At 46.4% G+C, this 20,013-nt stretch overlaps 1 protein-coding gene across 2 annotated transcripts in view; it reads left to right on the top strand.

The window, feature by feature from the left end:
* Window positions 1–8,625: 8,625 nt before the first annotated feature.
* FDFT1 (farnesyl-diphosphate farnesyltransferase 1) overlaps window positions 8,626–20,013 on the top strand; it is a 40,348-nt gene continuing 28,960 nt past the window's right edge. The window contains exons 1-3 of one of the 2 annotated variants that reach the window (XM_017883680.1): window positions 8,626–8,946; window positions 14,692–14,789; window positions 15,568–15,751. In XM_017883680.1, coding sequence (XP_017739169.1) covers window positions 8,848–8,946; window positions 14,692–14,789; window positions 15,568–15,751 — 381 coding nt within the window. In that variant the 5' untranslated portion in view covers window positions 8,626–8,847. Of the gene's footprint in view, window positions 8,947–14,334; window positions 14,790–15,567; window positions 15,752–20,013 lie in introns of those variants that run through there. The other variant, XM_017883679.1, reaches the window with a different exon arrangement.

Here is a 20,013-nt window from a genome sequence, read left to right as displayed (position 1 = left end):
CAGAACAAGGCCCCATCTCAAAAAAAAAAAAAGAAAAAAAAAATTCAGTATTAAGTGTTCCTTATAGGAGCTACGTTAGCAGCATACTATAAAATTTTAGTTTGAAATTTTTAAAAAGTACTAATATTTAGGTATCCTGAAATTCTTTGCAGTTTGTTTTTTATGGAAATTAATCCAGTGAAACACTCAAAAGTTGTTTTTTTTTTTAATGGTGTTTTTCCAGATAAACTCTAGGGTAAATATTCACATAGTCACAAATACGTAATTCTGTAATTGTGAAATACCTGTATGCTTTGTTTTCATACATCTTCCATGGCGATGTCTGAATATAATACTCCATCCATGAATATTTTAAAAGTTGAAATAAAAGTAAGAAATGTGGAAAAAAAGAAAAAGAAAATGAAAGGCAGGGAGGAGAGCAAAGGATGAATATAACGTGAAGGTTTGTGTGTAGTTAGTTCAGGGGAGAAAACCAGGAGAGAGAGAGAAAGCTTACACCAGAGCTGTCACTTAAAGACGACTGGGCTAGGATGGGAAGAGAAAGAATAAGTCCCTAGAAAATTTGCTACAAGTGAGGCCTTTGGGGTACAGAAGAGTGAGGAGGTTTGTAACAGCTGTAACGGAAACATGGTCGCTTCGGTCAGAGGGAAGGGCTGTACAGTCACACGGCAAGCCCAGGGCACTTGTGCATTTCCTGACTTTTCCTGACAGCATCCAGTGGCTTAGGATCAAAACGAAGACATTGGATGTTGGATTACCCCACAATGGACGTGGACGTTTGTCGGGGTAAGAATGGTGGGAGACCAATGGGGCAAGGAGAAACATTATTTTTTAAAATTACAAACGTCGAAAGAGTCACACAGTAAAGTTTATAGAGTGAAACGTGAAAGAATGACCTCCATCCCTGCCTTAGGAGGATCTCTGGAGCAGCCTTGCTAATAGTGTCTCTGACTGCAGTGACTTATGGAAAAACCTAATAGTTGGGAAAATACTGGTATCTAGCAGTTGAGAGTAAGGGTTGTGGTTGGTGCCGTTGGAACTCCGTGGAACGTGTTCCACATGGAAGAGGTGGGGAAGGGGGAATGTGGGCAGGTAACAAGCCACACTCCCATGCTTCTCTCCCAGTGAGTGAGATCTAACTCACCCTGGCAGTAGGCTCTCAGTGGGTTTCAGGTTGGTTCCAAAAGGAGGTAGGTCCTGGTGCAGTGGCTCACATCTGTAATCCTAGCACTTTGGGAGGCTGAGGCAGGAGGATCGCTTGACCCCAGGAGTTCAAGACCAGCCTGGGCAATGTAGTGAGACCCCATCTCTACAAAAACATACAAAAATTAGCCAGGCATGGTGATGCACACCTGTAATCCCAGCTACTAGGGAGGTTGAGGTTGGAGGATCACTTGAGCCCAGGAGGTCAAGGCTGCAGTGAGCCAAGATCATGTCACTGTACTCCAGCCTGGGTGACAGAGTGAGACCTTGTCTCAAAAATAAATAAAATTTTAAAATAAATACATAAAAGGAGGTAGGCATGATACAGTGTAAGTGGACTGAAAGAGAGAAGAGGAGATGGTACAGAGACAGGAGGGTGGAACATGACCAGTGGCAGTTATGCCTTTTGTGCCTGTGCCTGCTGCCTGGAAGGAGGAGAGGTTTTTGCTCTACAGGACCGTGAAGGAGGGCATGGAAATATGGGGGGTGGGGGGTGAATCTAGGCTTCCGTCAAAGAAAGGAGAGGCGGGATACTTGGACTCGACAGATTCTAAGGGAAAGATCGGTGTAGCTCATGAGTTGGGGTTTTGAGATAACTGACATTGTGAAAAATGTGGGATTTAATGTAAGCTTTCACAGTGGCTCTAGACACTTCATAAATATTTCTTAAACACCTCCTAAATGCTAGGATTTGGGAATACGAGGATAAACAAAACACAAAGCCAAATCCTATTGTAACGGGAGTGTGAAAAGTGTTTCTGTTAATGGAAAAAGTACTGTGTGAGGATGGGGGATAAGTGACTGGACTGTCCATGTTCTGATTATGCTGTAAGCACTCTGCCAGATACTGTGTAGGCCCAGTGCTTGCCCTTGAGGGGCCACTGTGAGGCAGTGAGACAGACAAGAGATTGTTAGAATACAGAAAGTTCAGGATGGGAAGAACCACTGAACATGGTAGAAGTACTAGAAGTACTGAGGTCTGTGAAAGTAAAGACCAGCCCAATGAGCACAAAAAAATGAGGCTCTTGATTCAGAACTTGCTCAAGCAAGGGAGTTTTGCACTTGGTGGACACTCCGAGGCAGGCAGGGGAGTGGGAAGCTTTACAATGGAAAAGGGGAAGGCTGCAGGGGTGCTCTGATTGAGGCTTCTGGCCTGGGGAGGCTGGAGGCAGCTGATAGAGGTAGGTGTCTTCAGTGATTGGTTTGAGGAGCGTATTTGTCTTTCTGTGGTTGATTCTGAGTTGCAAGAGTCCTGACCATTTGGGGCTGATTGCTGCTGAGATTGTGGTTTTGATGCAGGACAGGCAAGCCCCAAATTGGGCCTTAGCCCATGAGGGTTCTTGGCTTTGCCCAGGAAAGAATTCAAGGGTGAGCCAGTGGTAGGGTGGAAGAAAACAGCTTTATTAAAGAGGCAGTGTGACAGCTCTGTGACTGCTTCTGCAGAGTAGGGCTGCTCCACAGACAGTGTGCTGAAAGCAGCAGCTCAGGACAGTTCTGCAGTCAGAGCTATACCTACTTTTAATTGCATGCAGATTTTTACTTTAATTGCATGCAGTTTCTGAAGACAGTTCTAGGAAAGGGATAGTAACTTCTGGGTTGTTGGGTCATTGCCATGGAAAGGGGTCTTAACACCAGGGTGTTGCCATGGCAATGGTAAACTGATATGGCACACTGGTGGGCGTGTCTTGTGGAAGGCTGCTTCTGCCCCTCCCTGTTTTAGCTGGTCCTCAATTTGGTCGGCTGTCTAAGCCCCGCCTCTGGAGTCGACTCTCATCTCCTACCTCAGTTTGATTTCCTCAGACTGCTTGCAGCAGTGGTTGTTTAAGCCACAGTTCTGTTATCATATAAGGTCTGGCTATTGTCCATTTGTATATTCAGCCTCCAAGTGGGCACCTCAGTCAGATTGAGGGAGCTGGATTAGGGTCTCCAACTGTGTCTCTAATAAATAGCACCATCACGTAACACGTCTGTCTCTTCCTCTGCTTGTAAGCTCTTTGGGTGTGGAACCTTATCTTACTCATCTTTGTTTTTTCCCATGTCTGCTGCCACATTGTAGATGTTCAACCAATGTTTGTTGCATTTAAAGAAGAGATAAAGAATCACAGCTACTAGGGAAACTGAGATGGGAAGATAGGAAGATCCTTGATCCCAGGAGTTTGAGGCCCACCTGGAAAACATAAGACCCTGTCTGTCTCGCACAGAAAAAAAAAAGGGGGGGGGGGGGGGGGTGAGAACAGATAAAGGAGAGGCCAGGAAACACCAGAAAAGGATGATTCCTGAGGCAGATTCCACCTGACCTGCAATGGAGGCGTGGCAGGTGGCTAGGCAAGGAGCAGGAAGTGTATTCCAGGCAGGTGAATTGCTTGGGTCAAGGCCAGATGTGAAGTACTGCAGCCTGTTCGGGGAACAATAAGTGCTGCTAGGACTGGATCAGGGTGTAAAAGTACAAGAGTGGGTGGACAGGAGGCTGAAATCCCAACAAAGGATGTAGATGCCAAATGGCAAGGGAGTTTTTATTAGATGCCAGAAGGCTTGATTTCCTTTAAATGAATCCATTGATTCAAAGACATTTCCTTTGAGGAATTTAAAATGGAAGGATTATAATCAAGTGTGTGTTTTGTTTTTGTTTTTATTTTTTATTTTTTTGAGACGGAGTCTCACTTTGTCGCCCAGGCTGGAGTATGGTGTTGTCATCTCGGCTCCCGGGTTCAAGCAATTCTCCAGCCTCAGCCTCCCAAGTTACTGGGATTACAGGCACCCACCACCATGCCCAGCTAATTTTTCTATTTTTAGTAGAGACAGGGTTTCACCTTGTTGGCCAGGCTAGTCTCGAACTCCTGACCTCAAGTGATCCACCTGCCTTGGTCTTCCAAAGTGCTGGGATTGTAGGTGTGAGCCACTGCACCCAGCCCAGTGTGTGTTTTAGACAAATCACTCTACCTGCCATATGGAAAGGACAGGGGAAGTCAACTTCAACATGGTTTGGGAAAGAAGATGTGGCTTAAACCAAGGTAGAGCAGAGAGGAGAGATTAAAATGAAAGATATTTGTTTTCTTGGACTCCATAGGACTTGATGAATGATTTTGAAGGGGTGGATATAAGGAAAGAAAGGGAGTTAGCAATGACACCCAGATTTTGTGATTACAAAACTGAGAGGCTGTTAATGCTATCCACAGGAGAAGCAGATTCAATGGGAGAGAGATTTAAGGAGTGGGCATGTTAAGTTTGCACTGTTTAGGCGCCATCAAAGAGGAGATGTCCCACATGCAGCTCAATTCAATAAATATTCATTGAGCACCCAGTATGTGCTGGGCACTATTCTAGATGCTTGAGGGGACGTGAGTGAGCAAAACAAAGATCCGTCATCATTGAGCTTAGATTTCTAGTGTTCACTTAAAAATATGATTTATCAATTTAGAAAAGGAGAAGAGACTTTATTTATTCTAAAGGGTTACAGCATGCTTCCAGCTTAGACCAGACAGGCACTTCGAAGGAGAAAGGGTTGAGGTAGGCGCTTTATGCTGAATGGGTTGGCTAAACATACATATTTAACAGGTTACAAGAGGAGCTATGAATATTTATGAAGGTGGACCTGACACATTGAACAAACATGTATGTAATATATGACCCACAGTCACTTTGAGAGAGAGACTCAACATGTGAATGCATTACAATTAGACTGTATATGTCAAAAGGTCTTTTTAGGACAGGACGGTGTCTTGAGTGTACAGTCTTTGTAAACTGGTCAGACCAGTCCACGGTCGGTGGTGTTATCAGCAGAAAGTTACTGAAATCAGTCTCTTGACCAGTCAAAGCCGTAGTTATGGCTGGTGGAACAAGGATTCAGTTAGTCACTGTCTGGTGGAGCTGCAAGTGTTTTACTATTGCTTATCTCAAGGCCAGTGTTGTTTAGCTGCTGGAGAAAAAGAAGACCCTGTGGCAGTTAGAGCTTAGTTGATTCTTTAAGCGTAGGGGTGCCTGACTTCACCATTGCCTGCATGGCCTTAGGACCTGTTTATAATTGGGTATCTTACTGCCACAGAGTCTGTTCCATTAGTCTTATGATCTCTGTTTTAATGTTAATGCCGGTCAGTTGTGTATGAACTCCAAAAGGGAGGTGGTACAATGAGGGCTGTCTGATCTCCTGTCCCATTATTTGAAATGCTTGTTCCCGGTGCCTTAAAGAAATAGCACTTGAGCCGGGCGCGGTGGCTCACGCCTGTAATCCCAGCACTTTGGGAGGCCGAGGTGGACAGATCATGAGGTCAGGAGATCGAGACCATCCTGGGCTAACACGTGAAACCATTTCTACTAAAAAAATACAAAAATTAGCGGGCATGGTGGCGGCGCCTGTATCCCGCTACTTGGGGGAGGTGAGGCAGGAGGACTGCGTGACCCGGGAGGTGGAGCTGCAGTGAGCGAGGTCACGCCACCGCACTTCAGCCTGGGCGAGCAGAGCGAACTCAGACCAACAAAAAAAAAAAGAAATAGCACTTGTAGGCAGGGTGCTGTGGTTCACACCCTGTAATCCCAGCACTCTTACAGAGAAGGACCAAGGCGGGTGGATCACGAGGTCAAAGGAGATTGATACGATCACTGGCCAACACGGTTGAAACCCCGTCGCTACTAGAAATACAAAAATTAGCTGGGTGGTGGTGGTGTATGGCTGTGTCCCAGCTCACTCAGGAGGCTAAGGAGAGAATCGCTTACAACCTTGGGAGGCAGAGGTTTGCAGTGAGCAGATCGCGGCCACTTGCACTCCGCCTCGCGGACAGAGTGACACTCCACTCAAAAAAAAGAACAGCACTCGAAGTCTGGCGTGGTGGCTTACGCCTGTAATCCCAGCACTATTGGAGGCCGAGCGTGGGTGGGATCACGGAGTCATGAGTTCGAGACCCAGCTGGCCAACATGGTGAAACCCTGTCTCTATTAAAAATTACAAAAATTACCAGTGTGTGGTGGTGGGTAGGAGGGAGGCTCGAGGCCAGGAGAATCGCTTGGAACCCAGGAAAGCAGAGGTTGCCAGTGAGCCAAGATTGCGCCACTGCACTCCAGCCTGGGCAACAAGAGTGAACCCTTCTCAAAAAAAAAAAAAAAAAAAAAAAATAGCACTCGAACATAAATTTAATTTACTCAGCAAGGCTATTTTTACTTCCTGCAGAAAGGGTACACTTGCCAGCAGTTTTGCCACGAGAGTATACCAAACAAAGGAGAAAGGGTCATTCATAACCTGACACATCCACCCTACTGCTGTGTCCGGTTTCCGTTGTCTGGAATGGGACCTGACTTTCTGTATTTGTCCCGATTGGCTAGCAACTTAGAACTTTTAAAAGAGAAAAAGGTAGAGAAGAACAAAGGAAGGAGGAAGTAACTTGTGGAATGGTGAGAAAGGTAAAAACACCTTCAAACAAGAAAGAGGAACAGGCTTGCTTGGACCAGTATAAGCGTGCCAGGGCAAATATTTAGGCTAAATTGTGGGAGCTAAGAACATAAAGTACACTGATTTCTTTATCACGGCTAGAAGATATTTAAGAATGTTAGCACAGGTCTTTGAATAAATTTTGCTTCTAAGAGAAGTTACTATTTATTCCTAACTAAATACGGAGGAAAGTCTTTGAAGAGGAACCTCTACTTTACTTTTTACATCATCATGACTGGAAACTAAGTTTTAAAGATTTTTCTGGGGTTCCCTTGGCCAAGGTGGGGAGTGGGAGGGCTGTCCAGTGGTAGGGGCTTAGGATTTTAATTTTAGTTTACACTAGCAAGGGGAAACACTCTGTGATCTAATACATAAGTAAATGATGTATTTACCATAGAATATGGTAAATATAGGCAAGTGGAGCAGGAAAATGGGATCAGCAGTGGTGGAAATGCAGGGGAGGGCAAACAGGTGGGTCTAGATGAGGTGTGAGCAAACTCGAGGGGCACAGGAGTTAGCCAAGCCAGTTTATCTGGGGGATAGTGCAGGAATAGTGAACAGCTAGACAAAAAGCCCTGGGACTAGAGAATGTGAAAGCGTAAGAGATGGAGGCCAGAGAGGTAATCTGGGTGGAAGACTACTCATTGCAGCCTCTCGGGATCCCCGTAGGGGCTTTGGCTTTTGCCGGAGAGACCCTGAACGGCTTTGGGCAGTGAACGGACCTGACAAGTTTTTGTTTTTGAGACGAAGTCTCACTCTTGTCCCCCAGGCTGCAGTGCAATGGTGCGATCTCAGCTCACTGCAACCTCTGCCTCCGGGTTCAAGTGATTCTCCTGCCTCAGCCTCCCAAGTAGCTGGGATTACAGGTGCCTGTAGGTGGCTAATTTTTGTATTTTTAGTAGGGACGGGTTTCATCATGTTGGCCAGGCTGGTCTTGAACTCCTGACCTCAGGTCATCTGTCCGCCTTGGCCTCCCAAAGTGCTGGGATTACAGGAGTGTGCCACCACGCTCGGCCAGACTGGACAGGTTTTAAGAGGATTACTGGTTGCTGTGTTAAAACAGACTGCAGAATGGCTTAGGTAGCCAGTTTGTTTTTTTTTTGAGACGGAGTCTTGCTCTGTTGCCCAGGCTGGAGTGCAGTGGCGTGATCTTGGCTCACTGCAACCTCCACCTCCTGGGTTCAAGTGATTATCCTGCCTCAGCCTCCGAAGTAGCTGGGACTACAGGCGCCTGCCACCTGATACCCGGCTTTTTTGTATTTTTAGTAGAGACGGGGTTTCACCATGTTGGCCAGGATGGTCTCGATCTCTTGACCTCGTGATCCACCCGCCTCGGCCTCCCAAAGTGCTGGGATTACAGGCGTGAGCCACCTCACCCGGCCAGGTAGCCAGTGGTTTCTACGGCTGGAGAGATCTAGGATGAGAGAAGTTTCCACCTTTCTGTTACAGGCCCTCTAAGGCTTCAGCTCCTTTTTCTAGGACTAAGCTGGATCTCAAGTAAACACTTTAGAGAGGAGGCAGCTGAAGCTCCAGGAGTGTGCGGGGCTCCCTGGGGCCGGATGGCGGTGGCGGGCAGGAGAGCGGGCTGTGCTGGGGTGTGTTACAGTAAAGACGCCCAGCTTGGCGCCGGGCCAGCCTTTTCACGGTCTTAGGCTCTATGGGGAGCGGCTGCAGAGCTCATGAGTTGGCAGGAGCCAACGAGGCTGGACACGTGGACGACTTATTGACCAAGCGGGGCGCACGCCGGCCGGCACTGCTCTCCAGACGCCAGACCACCGTTGGGCTCCTGCGAACCCTGACCCTGCGGCCTCACGTCCGGTCCCCACGGCGTTCGCACTCCCAGCCGGCGTAAGCCGGAGAAAACAAAGGCCCGGCTCCATCAGGGCACCAATCCCGCTCGTCGGCCTCTTTCTCCGCCTCCAATGAGCTTCTAGGGTGTTGTCACGCCAGGCTCCTTCCGCCACTGATTGGCCGGCGTCTTCCTAGTGCGAGCGGCGCTGGCCAATCAGCACCCGTCAGTCCACCCCGCTAGCCCGCAGGTGGCCACGCTAGCGCCCGAGGCCCGTTGAAGTGGGCGGAGCGGCGGGCGGGGCGTCGTCGTGCTGGGCCCGCCTCCTTCCCGGCCAGCCCCGAGCCGCGCCTACTCCACAGGTCCGGCCGGCCGGTGAGAGCCTGGGGACCGCAGAGGTCAGCGCCGCGCCGGAGAGTCCGCCACCTGCGCCAGGATGGAGTTCGTGAAGTGCCTGGGCCACCCCGAAGAGTTCTACAACCTGGTGCGCTTCCGGATCGGGGGCAAGCGGAAGGTGATGCCCAAGATGGACCAGGTGGGCCGAGCATCCCTGCTTCCTGGGTCGGGGACGGCATCAGGGCCTGAGCGGCCGGGCCCGGATCTGGGGCAAGGGGCGCAGCGAGCAGGGCCGACGCCCGGGCGTTCCCGTCCCCCTTACCTCGAGCTTTCCCCACGTCGGGTCCGGGTGGACGCGGCCCTCCTGGCAGGCCTGTCCCTGCCCCCGCAAGCCGCCCTGGGCCTGAGCGGCTTCTGCCTGGTTCCCGGCGGTTGCGCTCCCCGTTTCGTCCCTTCCGTGAGCATCGGCGCTTACCAGTGTTCTAACCCGAGGGTTGCACATCTGAGGCGATGTGGGTGGGTTATGTGGGAGAGGACGAGTGCGTGTTTTGGTAAGCAAAATGAACTATGCAGGTAACATCACATGAACACCCTTTCTGGAATGAAATCTCACTCCTCCAGTTTCACCTCCTCCTCCAGAGCTCTCCCCGCCTTGCTGCCATCCACCGCTTCATCCTCAGCGCTTCCTGAGTTTTAAAATCGCCTATCTACACTTCCGAGTTCTAATGAGTTATCTGTGCGTCTATGGATTAGCTAGGTGGTTGGCGGAAGGTCAGAACTTGGTTTTACTTAACATTTTATCTGCCTCATGCCTGTACTATTTATTAAATGAATGCATAAGAGGTGTTTTTATTTCAACAAGAAAATTATTCTATGTGATTATTGAATGAATAGACACATTCAACCGAGTTCTTCTGGTCTGGACCAGCCTGGCTGATTGCTGTGACATTTTGGGCCAACAGGACGGTAGCAAATGTGACTCAGGCCGAGGCTTGATAGGTGCCTGAACATTGGAGTCTTTCTGTCAGTGTCCACGTGCTTCAGTAAACACACTAGAAAATAAATTTCTGGTTTTTGTCCCCATTAGACTACACCCTCGTTTGGTGTTATCTTTCACATGCTGTCTTTAGGACAGGTACATCCTTCAGCCTATTTGTAGAATATTCAATTTTCTCCATCTTTTCTTTGCCGGTGCTACATTATTTTAATTATTTTGCTGCAGAATAACTTTTATTATTTGATAGGGCAGATGTCACTTTTTATATTTAGATGTAGCATTCATTTATTTAACAAATATTTGACCACCAGTTGTATATCAGATTGTGTTTTAGGTGCTGGAGATACAACTGTGAACAAGATAGGTGAAGACCTTGCTTTTATAAAACTTACTTTTTAGTGGAAGAGAGACAATTCAAAAAAACAAATGTACAGTTTTTCAGGTGGAGAAAAGCACTGCAGAGGAAGATGCTAGCAGATTGGTTACCTGTTGGGAGGGAAAGTGGGTGGTCATGGTGAGTAGTGAAAGACTTCACAGTATGCTGTTTTTGTACATTTTGATTTTTTTTTTAAAAGTGAGACTTGAGCTATTCCTTCTAGCTCTGATAATATGGTACAGTAGTATTTGTTTTGTTGTAGTCTTTCTGGGCACTATTTAAATCCCCATGAGCCGTTAAAAAAATAACTGAGTTGTAATTAGGGGAAACAAATTGGAAAATACATTTCCCTTCACTTAACATTATCTTAGTTTCTCTCTCTCCTTTTTTTTTTTTTTTTTTTTTTGAGATGGAGTCTCCCATCTGTTGCCCAGGCTGGAGTGCAGTGGCGCAACCTCAGCTTGCTGCAGCCTCCGCCTCCCGGCTCCAAGCAATTCTCCTGCCTCAGCCTCCCGAGTAGCTGGGATTACATGTGCCTGCTACCACGCCCGGCTGATTTTTTGGTATTTTTAGTAGAGACCGGGTTTCACCATGTTGGCGAGGCTGGTTTTGAACTCCTGGACTTCAATGTTGCCTGGTGGATCTCCAAAGTGCTAGGATTACAGGTGAGAGCACTGCACCCGGCTTTTTTTTTTTTTTTTTTTTTTTTTTGAGACAGGGTTATCTGTTGTCCAGGCTAGAATGCTGTGGCCTGAACATGATACTGCAGTCTTGACTTCCTGGCTCAGCCGTCCTCCCACCTCAGCTTCTAATACCTGAGTACTAGGACTACGGCACGTGCCACCAATGCCGCTAATTTAAAATTTTTTTGTAGACACAATGTCTCGCTACTTGCCAGGCTGGTCTTGACTCCTGAGCTTCAAGCGATTTTCCCTGTCAGCTCCAAGTGCTGGGGATTACAGGTGTGAGCCACTGACCACAGTTCTCTCTACAAAACTAGGGAAAAAAATTTACACTTAGCAGATATTGAGGGCTGATTATTTCTATTGCGAAGGATATTGGCTATAGAATTTCCAGGGTTAGTAAATTGATTATACTGCATTTTTTAGGAGCTATCAGTATTAGGGGCATATGCCTGCCTGCAAGTGTGTGGCATCACCCAAAAGCCAGTGATGGAAAAAGCAGGGCTGTTTTGTAATCAGGGATTGGCTTCTGTAAATCTAAATCCTGTTATTTTAGATAGTATATTTCTGAAGTCTATTATTACTCCAGTTTCTGCTCTGTTAAGTTGGTGAACAACCTTGGTAACTTAACTTCTGAGCACGTTACTTCATCTGTAAATATTGGGATGTATTGTGGTCACGATTTTTAACTCACAACTCCCAACTCTAAGATGGTCCTGAACGCTATTTTTTTGTCAATTTGGCTCAAAATCACTTGGCAGCAAAACCTGACTTGAAGTTGAGGCTACATTCATCCCACTTAGTATAAATATTCAAGTGTATTTGCTAAAGAAATAAATTAATGAAGATGCTACTTCACACTGATGGGGTTGTATAATGGCATTTTATTGCCTATTTTCTAAAAAACACTAAAAATTCTATTCTGCCCAAGTCTTGCCACACATGTGTTCAGTGATTGTAGGCCTTTGAGACCTTAAAGGGTTGAGTAAGGATAAAGGCGATGTCACATTGTGCTTGCATGAAGTTAGGTGCCTGATAAATGATGGTTTATCAATCTGATTATGTAATCAAGTTCTGAGTTTGTGGTATTTTTCCCTCTGGGAAGCCTATTCTATTTTAAAAAGTGAGGAAAGGCTGGCATAGAGGGCCGGTAGATGGTAGCTGTTCCTTGTGGGAACTTTCCAGCTGAGGCTGGGCCCTTCTGGGAGGTCTGGTCCTTGTCTCCTGACCACCCCACACCCTCCTCTAAATTCCTCCATCCTCCTGTTTTCTCCATTGCAGTCTGGGAGTGCCTGAATCTCAGACTGCATAGAAAACCCAGGAGGCGACAGGCAGAGTAGCCTGAGTTGCTTCCTCCCTTATGCTCACGAGAATTAAGAGGTGGAATTTTTAGTGAGCAGTGGTTTTCCATAGTGTCGGCTTACTAGTTGTGTCTTTCCTGTTTTGTTCTTGGTGTTTGAAGAACTGTTGTTACAAGGAAAGGCACTGGAAACAAATAGGGGTGACAGGAAGAGAGCGCAGGGGCGCGAGCTGGAGGAGTAAGTGCTTTAGCTGCTCCCTTGCTGAGTGGAGAGCTGTGGTGGGAAGGGGGGTAGTGTTCTTGAGAGTGTCGGTGTTCAAATTAGGGGGACTGTGTCTTTGGCATTGATTGAAACTCCTGGCTAACATAGCCCCAGACTCTGGTTTGGCTGAACATGACTTGAAGTGGCAGTAAAAATATGCCTGCTGTAGCCTGGTAATGGGTTCAGAGCTATGTTGAAGAGCCGATCTGGAGGCTTCATCCAGAGCAGGTAATTCTTGTTTCTTTCACTCTGAAATCTTGCCTCCCATATTTTTGGAGGGAAGGAGTTGGTGATTGGTTTTAAATACTCGATGATGTCTTCATTTTTTTCATCACACTTACCGAATATGTTTATGTGCCAGACATGAACTTTACTATATTAAGGGTGCCCAGTAAATATTGTTTTTATATAACTTTATGGCAATAAACATGATTTTCAGAAATTATGTGATTTAAAGATTGGACTCTTTTGGCAAAATAATATGTATTCATGATAAGGAAATATACACAAATAAAACAACATAGTTCACTTAACACCCCCCACCAGAGCCCAAGGTTCACTGTTACCATTCTGAAGTGACTGTGGAATTTACTAGCAGTGGATATGCCATATTTTTTTTAACCACTCCTATTAGATATTTGTGGGTTTTAAATTTTTTTTGAGATGGGGTCTCACTCAGTAGTATACGATATCATAGTTCACTGTAACCTGGATCTCCTGGGCTCAAGTGATCCTCCCACCTCAGCCTCCTGAGTAGCTAGTCTTGAGTAGCTAGGACTACAGGTGGGCGCTACCACGCCTGGCTTTAAAAAAAATTTTTTTTTAAACTTTTTTGTGAAGATGAGGTCTCACTATGTTGCCCAGGCTGCCCTCAAATTCCTGGACTCAAGTAGTTCTTCCACCTTGGCCTCCCAAAGTGTGGGATTACAGGCGAGAGCCACCACACCTGGCCCTGTTAGATAAATGATTCCCATCACTCTCCTAAAAAGAACTGTTGTGAGACTGTCAGGTGAGGAGAGGGAAGTGGGGAATAGGAACCCGCTGTACTTTCGACTCCCTGTGGGCCTAAAACTGCTCTAAAAAATAGTCTATGAAAATAAATACACTATAAACAGCAACTCTTTCTGATATGCTTGCATTTAAAATAAGACTTTTTTTCCCTTTTGGAAAAACACAGTCCTTCTTTGCTTTAGGGAAGAGTAAAGGTCAGTGCACTGCATTCCATTAATTTCGAAGGGAAAGATGAGAAGACAGGAATGGCTGGCTTTCTGGAGAATAGTAGAGGCTTAACAGGTGTCAGAGAAAAACCACAGTTTTCTCTGAAAACAGGTGTCAGAGAAAAACCATAGTTGGACAGTGGTAGTAAAACGGCAAAACACAGATTTTATTCAGAACAACGATTGCAGTAAGAGGAGAGAGACCTCGGTACAGAACTGGGCTCCATTCCCAACACAAGGAAAAGTAGGAATTGATGACAGAGGAGCCGGATGTCAGTGGATGGAAAATCATTACGAGGAAACACAGGGGTGAGGATTCTTGCTGAAGGCAGGCCAGAGTTATCATCAGACATCACCTGAGGGATGCAGGGGGATGTGGAACCTGATCAGGTGTCCAGGGTGATCAGATATTGAAGTTGGGGGATTCTGGGCAAATCAATTTAGCAGGATTCTTGGTAAAATTGGGCGATGCAAAGACAGACGCGTTGAGTACAAAGTCCAGGCCTTGTTGGGAAGAGGATTCAGCGGAGCCTGAGTAGAGTTTGGTCTAGGGAGACTCTGTCACTGGGAGGACAAGCGAGCTGCTCGGAAGTGCGCTGGGTTCCCTTAGCGGCAGGTGGGTTCCGTTGAGAAGGGCAAGACCGGGAGGAAGCAGGCGCCAGCTGCCGAAGGGGTGCGGAGCGGGAGACGGGGGCGGGGCTGCGGGCCAGGCAGCGGCCTCCACGTGCGGGGCGGGCCCGTTCTGGGTCGGCCCAGCGCGTATTCGAGTAGAGGGCGAGCCCGTCCCGCCCCTCGTTGGGCGCTTCCCAGATCGGCTCGAGTCTATGGAGGAAAACTCCGCGGGGTCCGCGATTCCCATGGCCGCAGCCGCCTGCGGCACCAAGGCCATGGCCCTCTTCAAGCGCACCTTGGTGCTGAGTCCCGCCGCGGCGCCCAGGGGCCCGGGCGCAGGCACCGCCCCGCGGGGCTGCTGCTTGCCTCCTGCAGCCTGGCCCTGCAAGGACTGGCCCCGGGGAGAGGGCGGCAGGCTGTGGAGCCGCCTGCCCCAGTCCCACTCCCACTCCTGCTCCTCGACGTCTCCCACCGCCGTGTGTCTTGTCTGCCCGCAGGACTCGCTCAGCAGCAGCCTGAAAACTTGCTACAAGTATCTCAATCAGACCAGTCGCAGTTTCGCAGCTGTTATCCAGGCGCTGGATGGAGAAATGCGGTGAGTGATGGAGGCAGCGCCTCCGGCTTGGAGGAAAGCTTGTCCCGGGAGCTTTCAGTGGTTGGAGGCTACGTTTTGATATAGCGCTTAGCGTTGCAGCCTCGTTGCTGTGGCTTGCCCAGAACATAGCCCTGCCCTATGTGTTTACTTTAGAAAGCCCTTCCAGGCTCTTTGCCATCTAGTAGTGTCCCTTTGGGCCCAGCCTTTCAGAGAAGGGGGGAGGGGGTGATGTTTATTAACTTTTTTTAGTCCTGACAGCTGAACCTGTCTGTGAGCAGGTCGTGTATTTTCTCGGCTTCTCTTATCCAACTTTGCATTTCTATTTCTAGCATATTGGGTTGATTCTTTTGAAGCTATCTCTGTGCAGATTACACGCATGAACTTAACACCAGTTGCCTTTATGTATGATCGTCTTTATACTGAGAAGTTACTGTGTTTTTTGACTTTCTTTTCTATTTGCCAAATAATTAGTTCGGTCTTTTGGTCTCTATAGTTGTTCTGCATTAGTTAAATGCAACTCACTGCTGGGAGTACTAGTGACACCCAACTAGTAGGCTTTTAATTTTTTAATAAACAAACTACAGAAGTTCATTACTCTCATGTAAGAAAGGAAAACTAATGTAAGTTTCGTTAAATATGAAAAGCTTTGGATATCCTTATAGTTCTTTAGAGTTAAGCGTGTAGATGGGTTTAGAAAATGGCGTGGCACAGGTTATTTTAAAATAAAATATATTTGGTTGTTTGTTCCAATATATTAATAGTTTTTCCTTTTTTACAGCAACGCAGTGTGCATATTTTATCTGGTTCTCCGAGCTCTGGACACACTGGAAGATGACATGACCATCAGTGTGGAAAAGAAGGTCCCGCTGTTACACAACTTTCACTCTTTCCTTTACCAACCAGACTGGCGGTTCATGGAGAGCAAGGAGAAGGATCGCCAGGTGCTGGAGGACTTCCCAACGGTGAGTGGGGTTACGCATCTTGTCGACTGACCGTTGTGTTCATAATTGCTAATGTGCCTATCCGCTAGCCTGCCTACCTATGGAGAAAGGTAAAATAGGCAGTCTGAGGGCAGCATAATGTGATGGTTAAGAACCCTGGTAGCCAAGACTCTGGAGCCAGGCTGCCTGGGTTGGAATCTCAGATCTCCCACTTACTAAACTGTTGGTTATTTGCAAAGCCTCTCTGTACCTCAGTTTCTTCGTCTATAAAATGGGGTAATAATAACACCTACCTCATGGTATTCTGAATATTCAAAGAATTAACATAGGTAATGCTCTTAGAATGTTAGTTACTGCTGTTATTATCAGTATTGGAAGTCCAGTGTTTCTTCCTGTGGGAAGATGCACTCACATTTTAGTGTTGTAAAAGATCCTCAGGCTAGCTTACAAAAACCTGCTGACTGTATAATGCAGCCTACCTGTGTGACACCACTGGCCTCTTGACTACCCTGAGCCTGGTAGCAAGGGACTGTTGCTCAAGATGGGTAGCAGCCTGGCATAGGGGGTGGTGTCTGTTAGCAGCTAGGGTGAGGACTGAGAAGCAGGGTGAGCCTCTGTCACTTCACCTGTGATCCTGGGCAAATTCCTTATCTGCTTTGTGTCTCCATCTCCTCATTTGTAAAGTTAGAACTGAGAGGATTGAGTAATTTCACATGTATAAAGTACTTAGTGCCTGGTACAGAGTAAGTGTTCTGAAAATATTAGCTATTTGGTCTATTTTGTTGGGGTAAAGTGGGTTATAGTTAAAATCCTAAGCTTTAAAAAGTCCCTCAAGTTTATGTGGACATCTGACTAGGTCCTACTCTCCTAGAATTCGCATGTCTTGAATCACATAAATAACTGCGTCTTCCATATCTTATAAATAAAAGTTTGATTTGGCAAAGTCACATGTTCTGTAATGGCCCAAAGAAGCCCTTTTTATCCACAGTTGCCAGAGCTTTTGGAGAACATTCCTTATGTTACTGAAAGAAACCTAATCTTTATCTGAGTTGGGAGGGAGCTAAGTGGACAGATGGAGAGTCCTCCGCCAAAGAAACGAATCTTTGATTCTTCTGCATAATGGGACAATATTAAAAAAAAAAAAAGAATATTTGGGGAAGACTGTTTTGGTGCAAAGGCTATTTCAGATTGCTGAGATCAGACCTTCAGTACCAAAGCCCAAAATATAGTACAACACGATACAAATGAGAAGAAAATATCTGAAGAATAATTCGAGTTTATACAGTACAATTCAAAAGAAGAAAGAAAATTTATGACGAGTAACTGGGTGAGAATTAGAGCTGTAACCCTGGGAAGGTCCTGGTGATTTGGCTCTCACAGGACACCTGATGACCAGAGGATGGATTTCCTTTGATGGGAAATCTGTGACCATTCATTGATGGGCCTCTGAATTCTGCTGAAGCAGAGGAAGTAGTCATACCCCATTTATAATGGAAGCACATTCTCACTTAAAAACAACTAATATTATTCTAGCTGGACCTAGCCTGAAATTCCATAGTCACTTCAGAATGGTAACAGTGNTTTTTTTGAGATGGAGTCTCCCATCTGTTGCCCAGGCTGGAGTGCAGTGGCGCAACCTCAGCTTGCTGCAGCCTCCGCCTCCCGGCTCCAAGCAATTCTCCTGCCTCAGCCTCCCGAGTAGCTGGGATTACATGTGCCTGCTACCACGCCCGGCTGATTTTTTGGTATTTTTAGTAGAGACGGGGTTTCACCATGTTGGCGAGGCTGGTTTTGAACTCCTGACTTCAAGTGATCTGCCTGTGGTCTCCCAAAGTGCTAGGATTACAGGTGAGAGCCACTGCACCCGGCTTTTTTTTTTTTTTTTTTTTTTGAGACAGGGTCTCACTCTGTTGTCCAGGCTAGAATGCTGTGGCCTGAACATGACTCACTGCAGTCTTGACTTCCCTGGCTCAAGCCGTCCTCCCACCTCAGCTTCCTAATCCTGAGTAGCTAGGACTACAGGCACGTGCCACCAATGCCCGGCTAATTCTCAAATTTTTTTGTAGACACAATGTCTCGCTACATTGCCCAGGCTGGTCTTGAACTCCTGAGCTCAAGCGATTTTCCCATGTCAGCCTCAAAGTGCTGGGATTACAGGTGTGAGCCACTGCACCCAACCAGTTTCTCTCTACAAACTAGGGAAAAAATTTACACTTAGCAGATATTGAGGGCTGATTATTTCTATTGCAGAAGGATTTGGCTATAGAATTTCAGGGTTTAGTAAACTTGATTTATACTGCATTTTTAGGAGCATATCAGTAAATCTAGGGGCATATGCTGCCTGCAAGGTGTGTGGCATCACCCAAAAGCCAAGTGATGGAAAAAGCAGGCTGTTTGTAATCAGGCAGATCTGGCTTCTGTCAAATCTAAATCCTGTTATTTAGACTAGTATATTCTCTGAAGTCTATTATTAACTCCAGTTTCTGACTCTGTTAAGTTAGGTGAACAACCTTGGTAACTTAACCTCTGAGCCACAGTTACTTCATCTGGAAAATTGGGATGTATGTGTGGTCACGATTTTTCAACCACAACTCCCCAACTCTAAGATGGTCTGCAAACGTTTTTTTGTCAATTTGGCTCAAAATCACTTGGCAGCAAAACCTGACTTGAAGTTGAGGCTACATTCATCCCACTTAGTATAAATATTCAAGTGTTTTGCTAAAGAAATAATTATGAGATGCTACTTCACACTGACTGGGGTTGTATATGCATTTTATTGCCTATTTTCTAAAACACTAAAAATGCTAAATTCTGCCCCAAGTCTTGCCACAAATGTGTCAGTGGACTGTAGGCCTTTGAGACCTTAAAGGGTTGAGTAAGGATAACAGGCGATGTCCACATTGTGCTTGGCATGAAGTTAGGTGCCTGATAAATGATGGTTATCAATCTGATTATGTAAATTCAGTTCTGAGTTTGTGGTATTTTTCCCCTCCTGGAGAAGCCTATTCTATTTTAAAGTGAGGAAGGCTGCATAGAGGGCCGGTAGCTGGTAGCTGTTCACTTGTGGAACTTTCAGCCTGAGGCTGGAGCCCCTTCCTGGGAGTCTGGTCTTGTCCTCCTGACCACCCCACACCCCTCCTCTAATTCCCTCCATCCCTGTTTTCTCCCACTTGCAAGCTCTTGGGAGTGCCCTGAATCTCAGACTGCAATAGAAAACCCAGGAGGGACAGGCAGCAGTAGCCTGAGCTTGCTTTCTCCCTTAGCTCACGGGAATTAAGAGGCGGAAATTTTTAGCGAGCAGTGTTTTCCATAGTGTGCTTACTAGTTGTGTCTTCCTGTTTTGTTCTTGGTGATTTGAAGAAACTGTTGTTACAAGGAAAGGCACTGAAACAAATAGGGTGACAGGAAAAGAGCAGCAGGGGTGCGAGCTGGAGGAGTAAGTGCTTAGCTGCTCCCTTGCTGAGTGGAGAGCTGTGTGGGAAGGGGGGTAGTGTTCTTGAAGAGTGTCGGTGTTCAAATCTAGGGGGACTGTGTCTTGGCATTGATGGAAACTCCTGGCTCAACATCAGCCCCCAGACTCTTGGTTGGACTGAACATGACTTGGCAGTGCAGTTAAAAATACTGCCTGCTGTAGCCTGGTAATGGTCAGGCTATGTGAAGAGCCGATCTGGAGCTCAGTCCAGAGCAGGTATTCTTGTTTCTTTCACTCTGAAATCTTGCCTCCCCATATTTTGAGAGGGAAGGAGTTGGTGAATTGTTTTAAAATACTCGATGAATGTCTTCATTTTTTTCATCACACCTTTACCGAATATGTTTATGTGCCAGACACTGAACTTTACTAATATTAGGGTGCCCAGTAAATATTTGTTTTACTAATAATTTTTATGGCAATAAAATGACTTTTTCAGAATTATGTGATTTAAAAGATTGACTCTTTTGGCAAAATAATATGTATTCATGATAGGAAATATACACAAATAAAAACAACATAGTTCACTTAAACCCCCCACCAGAGCCCAAGGTTCACTGTTACCATTCTGAAGTGACTGTGGAATTTACTAGCAGTGGATATGCCATATTTTTTTTAACCACTCCTATTAGATATTTGTGGGTTTTTAAATTTTTTTTGAGATGGGGTCTCACTCAGTAGTATACGATATCATAGTTCACTGTAACCTGGATCTCCTGGGCTCAAGTGATCCTCCCACCTCAGCCTCCTGAGTAGCTAGTCTTGAGTAGCTAGGACTACAGGTGGGCGCTACCACGCCTGGCTTTTAAAAAAA

This window comes from Rhinopithecus bieti, unplaced genomic scaffold (genome assembly GCF_001698545.2).
Source record: "Rhinopithecus bieti isolate Rb0 unplaced genomic scaffold, ASM169854v2 scaffold_13857, whole genome shotgun sequence".
NCBI classification, from domain to species: domain Eukaryota; kingdom Metazoa; phylum Chordata; class Mammalia; order Primates; family Cercopithecidae; genus Rhinopithecus; species Rhinopithecus bieti.
This window is presented reverse-complemented; position numbering and strand designations above follow the sequence as displayed.